General features: G+C 49.9%; 1 protein-coding gene across 4 annotated transcripts in view; it reads right to left on the bottom strand.

Moving 5' to 3' along the window:
* The window catches only part of SLC15A1 (solute carrier family 15 member 1), a 49,983-nt gene extending 40,897 nt beyond the window's left edge, over window positions 1-9,086 (bottom strand). For 2 of the 4 annotated variants that reach the window (XM_036831590.1, XM_036831593.1), the window contains exon 1: window positions 9,004-9,086. In XM_036831590.1, the coding sequence (XP_036687485.1) occupies window positions 9,004-9,007 (4 nt within the window). In that variant the 5' untranslated portion in view covers window positions 9,008-9,086. Of the gene's footprint in view, window positions 1-3,948; window positions 3,979-6,226; window positions 6,248-9,003 lie in introns of those variants that run through there. The other 2 variants (XM_036831592.1, XM_036831591.1) reach the window with 2 other exon arrangements.
* Window positions 9,087-11,527: the final 2,441 nt, after the last annotated feature.

Raw genomic sequence — 11,527 nt, forward strand, 5'->3', positions numbered from 1 at the left:
TGAGACTTGGTGGCGGGAGAGGCGGGGGGCCTGGTGTTGCACCCCTGCTTTGATTTTTTTTCCAAAATTGATCAGCTTTGATCAAGAAGTGAAAGGGCTTTTCTTTCCTTCAGTGGGCTTTTCCCACAGGAGTCAGGCTAATTACAGAACAGGCTCTGCGCCTGTCACCCAAGGCCCTAGTTTCCAGAGTGGCTCTTCCTGAGGCTGTTTCTTGCCTGACTTGATGATTTTTTTCCTTCCTGGAATGTCTGGCCACATTTCCCACCTCAGGGTCCCTGCTCCTCCGCATGGCAGTTTTGTGTGCTTTAGAAAATTGTGATCTTTCCGGCAGGATCCTGCTCGGGAGGCAAGGCTTGCGAGTGGAGAGCGGCTTGGTGGCCTGGGCGGTGCCTTCTAGCCCCGGGCCCTCCTGCGGGGGCCCCCAGGCAGGGCGCAGCCTGCACATCGATGGGCACTGGCCCTGCCCACCCTTCACTTGTTTTTATAGAAATAGCCTCTTTTCCACAACTACCTCCTTCCCCACTAAGAGAGAATCTATTTTTCCTTTGATACATTGACAAATAGCTATATAAACACAGAACATACTGATGTATGGTTTTCCTAAAGCCATTTAATCAAGCTCCTGGCTGTCCTGCCGGCACTGCTGCTAAAAGCAAATGAGTTATCAGGCCTTTGAGAACTAGGAATTTCAACTAAACCCGAAGAACATGGAGCTGCTTTAGAAATATGGGGAAGCCAGTGCTAATGGGACAGTGTAGGTTTTATGACGCGACCCTGGCACAAGGCCATGGCAGGGGCTCAGCCTGGGGCGCTGGCGACCTTGTATCCACACAGCCCGAGGCGTGAGCCCAGATGCCGGGGCCTGGGGCTCTCTGTCCAGCCCCAGAGGAGACAGATGTGAGGCGTGAAACCGTCTGGCTGCAGCCTGGCAATGGCTCCTCGGCCACGGGGTCCCTCACCACCGTGCTGCCGTCATCGGCCCCTGTTGTTTCGGTGTCGCCCTTCTTGGCTAGTCTTCCCTCTCTGCCTGTGGGTGTAGTGAGCTGCCTCGTGGCATCTTGAGCCGCCCAGCAGCCGGGACTGGTCCTGTGTGTGTCCGACGGCCAGGCCTTCATCTTTCTTGAAACTACCTCCTTCTCTCGGCCAGGGGCCCCCTGGTCAGGGCCGAGGAAGGCAGCCCTGGGTCAGTGCCTTCGTTTCCTGGGGCTGCCGCAACATTGTACCATGAACAGAGAGGCTTAAAACGATGGAAATGCAGCGTCTCGCAGTTCTGGAGGCTGGAAGGCTGAGATCAGGTGTGGGCAGAGCTGTTCCTCCTAAGGCCGTGAGGGAGAATCTGTTCGCTGCCTATCGCCCAGCTTCCAGTGGGTTGCTGGCCATCTTTGATGTTCTTTGGCTTGTATTAGCATCACCCCATCTCTGCCTTCATCTTCACCTGGTCTTCTCCCCTTAGGTGCGTCTGGGTCCAAATCTCCCCTCTTACAAGGACACCAGTCACACTGGATTTGGGCCACCTCCTCCAGCATGACCTCATCTGAACTGATTCCATCTGTGATGACCCTATTTCTACATAAAGTCACATTCTCAGGTACCGGGGGTTACGACTTCAGTATATGAATTCGGGGGTGACATAATTAAACCCGTAACAGTCAAGAGCATTTGTAGTACTCGACCTATTGTAGGTTACAGATATCCTCCTACCTTTTAAAAAGGTTTCTACACATGACTGTCTAAAATCACAGGCTTAAGAGGCCCGTAATGACCGCTTCTGATGGTTTTATAAATCACCTACAACTTTTAGCATCTTGTTTCCATAACCACAGATGTGAATCATTGATCGCCATTCCCGTTCTTCTTCAGAAAGAAATCACCTCTAGGGGCCCCAGGACCCAACCCCCTCGGGACATGCTCAGAAGTTGTTTATTCCTCTATTGCAGGGAAAGGGCAGCCAGGCCAGAGGGTGCGACAGAGTTAGTGCGTAGTAAGCTGCCACGCAAAACAGAAAGATCCAGGGACAGGCCTAAGTTCTGCCTCAGGTGTAGGCAGATCAGTTACTCAGGGTTAAGGAAGGCAATCCTTGCTCTCCAGGGATTTCCTGTATCTACACCTGGACAGTCTCGTTTTCTAGAAGAACACCCTGTATTCTGAACTTAGAATGAGGCTGACTCTAAATGCTATGACTGCTGAGAGTGAATAAACAAACATATTCTCAGGGTAAAGAAAGACCTTTCCTCAGAGCTGCTCTAAAAGGAAATAGGAGAGAACGTGAGGGGAAGCGGCTCTCAGCCTCCTGGACGTCACCTTCCCACCACGGCAAGTGACACGCTCCAAGCAGGCAAGAGAAACAAGCATATTAGCATCTGCCCTGATAATGTCGTGTGTTTCATAGGAGAAAACAATGCCAAAGGCACACAAGTGTCACTAAATTGAAAAAAAAACAACAACTAAAAACCAATCTTCTGGTCTTTGGGAGAGTTTGTTTGGAGGCAATTAAGTTAGAGATCCAAAATTTTAGACACAAAGTTTTTTTACTCTTAGATGTTAAATCGCCACTAGAAAAACAGCTTTCTGATCACGGTAAGTGTGAAGTTAGGCTGCAAAACTAGGTACAGAATGCAAATTTTTTCCTCCGTTGATATTTAGGTTGTACATGCCTTATTCTTATCCTGAGAATACATGAGAATATCCATAAGAAATTTCTAGAAGCAGGACGCTGGTAAAATATTATGTGTATTTTAAATTCTGTCAGATATTACCTAACAACTCTCCACGGAAGTGTTAGGTGACTTATTTTTTCCAATCTTATAATTTTAGAATGAACACGCACAGAAGAGACAGCTATTAAAAAAAATAAACACTATTCATAGTTAAAGACTGCCTGGAAACTTTATCCACAGATCCGTAACACAGTATCAACAGAGTCTGACCATTATTTTTAGAACTAATTGAGGTAAATTACCCATGTCTATGACATCACTGTGAACATTTCTGATTCACCTACTATTATACATGGGGGGGGGTGTTTACAGACCAATTCTATTATTAATAGATTGCTGTTCAGAACTGATTAGAGCTATGACTTGAAAGTCCATCTGTCTTGCTGGGGGGAAGACACTAGTTACTAAATGTAGCACCTAAGCTGAGGACGCAGGCCACAATGGAACCATCTTTGCACAGTAAGAATATTTCCTAACTAAAGTTATGGACAAATAACACACATATTTCAGAGAGAATATTTTCTATTACCATGTGTACTGGGTTAAATAGTGTTCTCCCAAAACTACTGTCCTTTCCATAATCCTAGAAAGTGACCTTATCTGGAAATGGGCTTGCTGCAGATGAGAAGAGGGAAGATGAGGTCACCCTGGAGTAGGGTGGGTTCTGAATCCCATATGACCAGTGTCCTGATAAGACGACAGCCATACACAGAGGGAAGATGATGGCCATGTGATGATGAACGCAGAGACTGGAGTGATATGTCCACAAGCCAAGGCATGCTGGCAACACCAGAAGCTAAGAGAAAGGCCTGGGACAGAGTCTCCCCTAGAGCCTTCGGAGAGAGCGTGGCGCTGCTGACACCTGGATTTTGGACTTCCAGCCTCCAGCAATGTGAGAGAATACATTTCTGTGGTTTTAAACAAACTGGTTTGTGATACTTTTGTTATAGCAGCCACAGGGAACGAATACATTATGGGAGTTTCTGTGTTTTGACTAAATAAGAAAAACTTTTGTTCCTCCGAGAACATTTCAGCTGTACCTCCTGATATGTCCTAATAGAGCTTACGATAAAACTCTGCAGATAGCAGAAGTTTTAAATGCTGACTTTGAGAACTCTGAATGGGTCTTCTTATGTGGTATACTTTGTGAGTTTTCTGGTCTTATGTCTGATCCTTGAACCAAATTTTCCTGATGGGCACATGTTCAGTTTCACACATTTCTACGTCATACCTAGGGACTCTGACCCCTCTGTGCGATGAGAGGATCCTGGTGGCAGCCGAGTGGGAGGCCCTGGCTGGTTTCCAGTCTTGGAAGGACTAGACCTTCCTCCTTCTTCAGGAGAGTCTGTGGAAGATCCTATCCCTTTCCCTTGGCTGTGGCACCTTCCAGCTGCTGAGATGGTCCTGTAACCCTGTACTGCCTGCTCATGGTAGCTGCACCCGGACCGAATCTGGGTGGTAAGCAGAGGCCTGACAGCCCGTTCACATCGACCCCATGAGTTGACCCCACTGTGCTGTTTCCTCAGTGATGTATTTCTGACCTTTGAAACCAGGGGACAAAGTTACAAAACAGCGATTCCCTGGTTCTTCATGTTGCAATCCCGTGGACTTTATGAGTTCACGGTTCTCATTCATCTCCTGACAATACTGCCCTTATTCTTTCACCATCATCATGGAGGAACATGGAATGTCCTCAGAGTCCCCCCTTGTTTTTATTTCCTTATCAGCTCACCTGGGACACCCACATACTTTCTCTCCTGCCAAGGATGGAATCAGGATGTAATTGTGTCCAAGAGCTGCCACCGCCCAGAGAAGTGGGAAAACAGAGCTGGCTGGTAGTCCCTGCCCCATGGTTCCATTCATCTGGCTCGACCCTGGAGGACAGAGGGCTCCCTGTGAACCAGCCTGGTAGCTCACGATCCCTCAATGGGCCTCGCTCCTTCAGTAACTCAAAGGGCAGCGGGAGGGCTTCCCTGGTGGCGCAGTGGTTGAGAACCCGCCTGCCAAGGCAGGGGACACAGGTTCGAGCCCTGGTCTGCGAAGATCCCGCATGCCGCGGAGCAACTAAGCCTGTGTGCCACAACTACTGAGCCTGCGCGTCTGGAGCCTGTGCTCCGCACCAAGAGAGGCCGCGACAGTGAGAGGTCCGCGCACCGCGATGAAGAGTGGTCCCCCCCGCTCGCCGCAACTAGAGAAAGCCCTCGCACAGAAACAAAGACCCAACACAGCCAAAAATAAATTAAAAAAAAAAAAAAAAGGCAGCGGGAAAATTATTAATCAAAATCCAAGTGAACCAAAAACGGAATAATTCCACTCAGGACATTTTGTAGGGGTGTGAAGGACTATGCAAATGTTTACCATTAAGATGGCAAATCCAAGGGCTTCCCTGGTGGCGCAGTCTGCCAATGCAGGGGACACGGGTTCGGGCCCTGGTCTGGGAGGATCCCACACGCTTCGGAGCGGCTGGGCCCGTGAGCCACAACTACTGAGCCTGCGCGTCTGGAGCCCGTGCTCCGCAGTGGGAGAGGCCGCGACAGTGAGAGGCCCGCGCACCGCGATGAAGAGTGGCCCCCGCTCGCCGCAACTGGAGAAAGCCCTCGCACAGAAACGAAGACCCAACACAGCCAAAAATAAATAAATAAATAAATAAATAAATAAAACAAAAAAAAAACCCATTAATTTAGGGGAAAAAAAGTTATTAAAAGATGGCAAATCCTCCAACTTTGATGTGGTAAGCTGCTGCTTCCATAATACTTTGTACGGGTCTCATAATACTTTGCTCACCTCACCTGTAACTCAGCGTGGGAAAATGTTGTTTACGGGCTTGTGCTCCTGCCCCTGAGGATATGAGTCTCCTCAAGGCAGGACAGTTTTATTCCCTTATGTGCTACAACAAACAAACAAGCAAACAAAAACTGCATAAATAGGAGATTCAGGTCAACCCCCTGCCAGCCTTAGCTGGACCACACTGAGTCAAGGCTCCCTTTCCTAAGACTGCCTTTGTGAGCTAATTTTTAAATTCTAGCTACTAATTTGCCCCAAATTTGGTCACGTGGACAAGCCAGGGGCCAGACTACACTAGATCTTCTTGCCATGACCTCATTTTGGGGGGCACAGTAGCAACGTCTGGGCATGGGCAAGGGTCGAGAAAAAGAAAGTTGTCACGTAGAGTCACTTAGGGCAGTGGTTCTCGAAGTGTGGTCCTGGGACCGGCAGCAGAGCATCACCTGGGAACTTGCAGATGCAAATCCTTGAGCCCTGCCCTGACCCACCGAAGCAGAGGCGCTAGGGCTGCGGCCCAGGCACGTGTTAGAATGAGCCTTTGCTCAAGTGATCCCGACACATGCTAAAGCCTAAAAACCACTGACTTAGAGTAATGTCAGCCTAAAAGGACCCAATGTCAGAAGTTCTCTCTTTTCACTGTACGGGAGGAAGAGGTTCTCCCAAGGTTGGGATGCCCAAGGCTCCCTTTGGTGTGGGGTACCCTCAGCTTCCAGCAGCACACTTACAGCCTACAGCAGGAATGCCAGCCTCCCTGGTCCTTCGGCTCTGTTCACAGTTCTACCCAAGAGCTTCTAGAAAGAGGAGAGAATGTGGAAGGACTTTTAAAGGACCAGGTTTGAGGGACCTTCAATGTTAGTCCCTCCTTTTATACTCAGGAAACTGACTTGAAAAACTCTTCAGAATTACCTACAAGGCCAGAAGGAAGCTGAGAGCTGGAGGGGAGGAATGTGATAAAGCGTCATCACTAAGTGAATGAACTTCTCAGGTCGGCCTGGAGGCCCTGGCATGGGGGGCAGGAAAACCGGAAGCCTCTTCCTAGAACCCGAAGCTTCATCAACCTCCATCTTCAGAGTCATATATGTGGCATGCGACAGGGCAGGATCTATGGTTTTCCAGGACCAAAGTGAGGGAAGGAATTGGTGAGAACAACTTTGGCATATATCTTTGCTAAGCTCTGGGCTAGGGAGTCGGGTGGGGGTAACAGGACGGAGACAGAATATTCCAAATCTTCCACAAAAGTGTCCCCAGCCCTCCAAAGGTCTCAGAGGCGGCACTCCAGTCACTGAGGCTCGCTGCCCTTCGGAGACCTAACTCCACAGGCAGGCTGGTCCCTGCCTCCTCTGGTCCCGACTCTGATAATCACACACACCCTTTAAAGCAAAGGTCAGCAGCTATGGCGCGGCACCAAGTCCGGCCCCCTGCCCATTTTTGTATGGCTCGCAAGCTAAAATGGTGTCTACATTTTAAAATAATCAAAAAACGCTTTTAAAGACTATTTTGTGACACCTGCAAAGCATATAAAATTCACACTTCTGTGCCCATTGATAAAGTTTTACTGAAACACAGATTCGCCCATTTGTTTCATATTTCAAATTACAAGGGTGGACTTGAGTCGTTGCCACAGACACTGTGTGGCCCCCGGAGCCAAAAATATCTACTATCTGGCCCTTTTCAAGGCAAACGCTTCTCTAAGAACTTTCCTTGCTTCCTTCCCTCCTGCTGGATTCACCAAGCTTTCCAAGTGTTCCCCATTCAGTCACGAGGGGATCTGAAACAATCTTGGCATCATCTAAGTCACAAAGATCTGCTCTTAAGAGGGGATGTTACTGCTACTTTTTTAAATTAAAAGACATTTCCTAATTATTTGTTTCATTTACTAACTAGACCCAGATATTGAAAATTTAGGACCTGAGTAAACATAAAACTCGTGTCTGAATGTAAACTTTTTGTTGCTACTCACATGCTATGCCAATCTCAGTTGCAAAACAAACAACCTCCCACCCCAAAACCCTTAAGCACCAATCTGTAAACTAGAAAGTCAGTTCACTGGGGACTATACTTCAAAAGCTAACTTGTGTTCATTCACTGACAATCAGGCTGCCAACAGCTACCCCGATTGGAACTGTGTTAGGAAAAGTTCTAATTCCGCATGGATACTATTCAGGTATTTGGGATCTGAAAACCAAAATGAATACTTCAGAGCACCTCCCAGAAAAGTTACATAGAGTGACAAGCAAATGGTGTTTGAAGCAGGACCCAGAGCTCCAGCCCAGGAGTCGGGCTGCCTGCAAAGCTGAGCTCTGATGGGTTCCGGCCCCTGACAGCCTGCACGGGAGAGGAGGCTGCAGCATCCTTCTGGAACGAGCATACTTAGCACCGCTAGAAGTCCCAAGGGTGACCCACTCAAAACCGCTACTCCAGGACCACGACTCGGCATGGCACAGTGAGTCTGAGAGCCAGGTGCCCATGCACAGCCGGCATTGAGCTCCTACACAGCTCAGTGCTGCCACTGAGGGTGGTATGGACACTTCTGCCTAATGGCTGAGGGAGTCAAGGGCCACAGAGCTTAGCTCACTGATGCAAGATCACAGAGGGAGCAAGTGGCAGAGCGGGAATACAAGTGCAGGCTGGCCAAAGTCAGACCCGGTTCTCTCAACCACGTGGCCACATTGTGACAGCCTGGACCCATCCATGCACAGGCTTGCGGGGAGAAGAGGTTTGGGCTGATCTCTGGTCTCTTGCGGCTCCGTTCTGCTTCTGCGTTCACTCCAGAGCTGTTTATTCGGAAGCAGGCAGGATTAAGTTGTTTTCTAGATGTTCTACCGACACTCCTTGCCTATGCAGGACCGGCTACTCTCCTCTATGCCTTCTCTTGAAGCTCGAAGACAGCGGCAGAACGTTAAATAGGGCCCCAACGGGCCAGCCCCAGTTCCCCTTGGACCAGGGCTCCCTCAGCAGCTCTGGGTCACCCGGCCAGCCAGAGGCAAGAGAAGCGCCTGAACAGCCACTGAGCGCCACGCTCCCCGCCTCCTGGACGGAGGCTCTGCTGGCCCTGCCATCACCAGCACGACGCAGTCTAGCTCTCAGCCCACAGGGTGGGAACACAGAGACCGAGGGTTCACAACAGGTAGGCAGGTGATGGTTACTGCGTTCGTTCTTCCAACCTGTGACAGGGCGCCTGGGGCCCTCTGCCTCCGCGCCCGGGGACGGGACGGGGCGTGGAGGCTGCCCGCCCCGCAAACACGCCCAAGCCTGCGAACCCCACCGCCACCCCGGGCTCCGCTGACCCCCGGTCGCTTCCCGCCGCGGCGAGGTGTCCCTGCTGCGCGCTCGCCCTCCCGCGCTGCCAGCGTTGCCGGCTCCGCCCGCGGGTCCGCCAGCCGCCGGCGACCGCGGGGACCGGCGTGGCAGCCCGGCCCCGCCCCGCGGCGACCCCTCCGCAGCGCCCCGACTGCGCAGCCCCTGCGCCGGGCTCCCCGCGACCCCGGCCCCGCGCGCCTACCCATGGTGGCGGCTCCGAGGGCTCCCTGCGACTGGCGAGCGAGGAGTCCAGGACGGAGGACCTTTTTGCTAAGGCGCTGCTTCCTGCGACTTGGTGTGCAGGCCCTGCCCAGCACCTGTGTAGCTGGAGGTGCGCGGGCGGGGCAGCAGAGCTCCACCCCTGGAGGCGGTGGAATAGCAGAGGCAGAGGTCAGAGACCCTGGAGCCCCAGCGGGTGGACACCTGTCCGCGGCCGGCACCTGGACTCCGCTGTTCCGAGCCCTCTGGTCCTCGGGGGCCGGCCAGAGGCATAGCGCGGGTGACAGGGGGGACCTGGGCCGGGGACGCCCCAGCTTGAGCGCGCATCTGAGCCACGGGAAAGGAGCATGAAATGCAGGGTCCCCGGCCTCAGCTGGATTTGCTGACTCAGTAGGTAGGGGTGGGGTGCGAGAATCTGCGTTTCTAACAAGCGCTAAGGTGAGGTTGACGCTGTTGGTCAGGGGACCGCACTCTGGAAAGCACTGCCTGGGAAAGCACTACGTCCGCGCAGGGAAGCAAAAGTGGGTGGAAGGCTGCTCAGTTTAATGTGTGCGCGGTGCCCGGACGTGTGTCTTTAGGCGGAGTGTGAGTGTGGAAAGCATTTATGGAGGATTCTGCACTTCCTTTCTTTAAGAATAACAGGGGACTTGCCCAGTGGTTAAGAATCCGCCTGCCAATGCAGGGGACACGGGTTCCATCCCTGGTCCGGGAAGATCCCACATGCCGCAGAGCAACTAAGCCCGTGCACCACAACTACTGAGCTTGTGCCCTAGAGCCCGGGAGCCACAACTACCGAGCCCACGCGCCTGGAGCCCGTGCTCCGCAACAAGAGAAACCACCGCAATGAGAAGCCCGCGCACCGCAACGAAGAGTAGCCCCCGCTCGCTGCAACTAGAGAAAAGCCCACGCACTGCAACAAAGACCCAATGCAGCCAAAAATAAATAAATAAATAAAATTGTTTTTTTAAAAAAATTAAATAAATCTAAATCTAAATCTAATAAATACCATTATGCTATTGAAGTTGTAAATGTTCACTGCAGAGCCAGGCAATAGAATCTGATTACATTTTCATGGTACCTTTTCTGATTACATTTACTCCGTGGTTCCAGTGTTTCACTCCTGTGCCAAGCAGAATGTTCCAGATGTCAGTGTCAAATGGATTTCTTTTCTAAGCCCCACCACTGGTTCCATTTGAGGCACGTTTTAGTTTGCTTTACACAACTGTTGTATAGCTTTTCTTCTTCTTTTTCATAATTGCATTTAGCTTTTTTCTTACTGCTAGAATAAGCATACGCTTTCACTTTATTCTGAAGATTATCCAACTCTCTAATCATGCTATTACATGGAAACCACTTTCTTCTAGAAGGTTCACTCATACATCTGGTTCCCATCAGGGCTGAGTGCCCTGTGGGCTTGGGGCACAATCCTGCTGGGACTTCCCTCCAGTGCTCTTCCCGTTAGGATTTCTGCTGTTGGATCCCATGACTCACTGACTTCCTCCCTCCCTCCTTCTCCCCTTCCTTCCCTTCCTTGGAGAACATCATCAGAAAGGGTGCTTGGCAAACAAATTTTCTACGTGCCTGAAAACATCTTCATTTTGCTCTTACACCTGAATGAAATTCTTCATTGGAATTCAATTTCCCTCAGAATTACGAAGACATGGCCTCTTGTCTTCCAGCATCAGTGTAGCTGGAGAGTCTATTTATTTTTTTCACTGTAGGTTTCCTTCTAAGTTTTTCACTCTTCTCATGAGAACGTGTCTAGAGGTGAGTTTATGGGGGTTTTTATACATCTTTATTGAAGTATAATTGCTTTACACTGTTGTGTTAGTTTCTGCTGTATAACAAAGTGAATCACCTATATGTATACACATAACCCCATAACCCCACCTTCTTGCGTCTCCCTCCCACCCTCCCTATCCCACCCCTCTAAGTGGTCACAAAGCACCGAGCTGATCTCCCTGTGCTATGCAGCTGCTTCCCACTAGCTATCTATTTTGTATTTGGTAGTGTATAAATGTCAGTGCTACTCTCTCACTTAGTCCCAGCTTCCCCTTCCCCCCAACCCGTGTCCTCAAGTCCATTCTCTACGTCTGCGTCTTTATTCCTGTCCTGCCCCTAGGTTCTTCAGAACCATTTTTTTTTTTTAGATTCCATATATATTTGTTAGCATATGGTATTTGTTTTTCTCTTTCTACTTACTTCACTCTGTATGACAGACTCTAGGTCCATCCAACTCACTACAAATAACTCAATTTCGTTCCTTTTTATGGCTGAGTAATATTCCATTGTGTGTATGTGCCACATCTTCTTTATCCATTCATCTGTCAATGGACATTTAGGTTGCTTCCATGTCCTGGATATTGTAAATAGAGCTGCAGTGAACATTGTGGTACATGTCTCTTTTGAATTATGGGTTTTTTTTGTTTTTTTTTAAACATATTTATTGAAGTATAATTGCCTTACAATGGTGTGTTAGCTTCTGCTTTATAACAAAGTTAATCAGT

The sequence above is a fragment of the Balaenoptera musculus genome, chromosome 18 (genome assembly GCF_009873245.2).
Source record: "Balaenoptera musculus isolate JJ_BM4_2016_0621 chromosome 18, mBalMus1.pri.v3, whole genome shotgun sequence".
Lineage (NCBI taxonomy): Eukaryota > Metazoa > Chordata > Mammalia > Artiodactyla > Balaenopteridae > Balaenoptera > Balaenoptera musculus.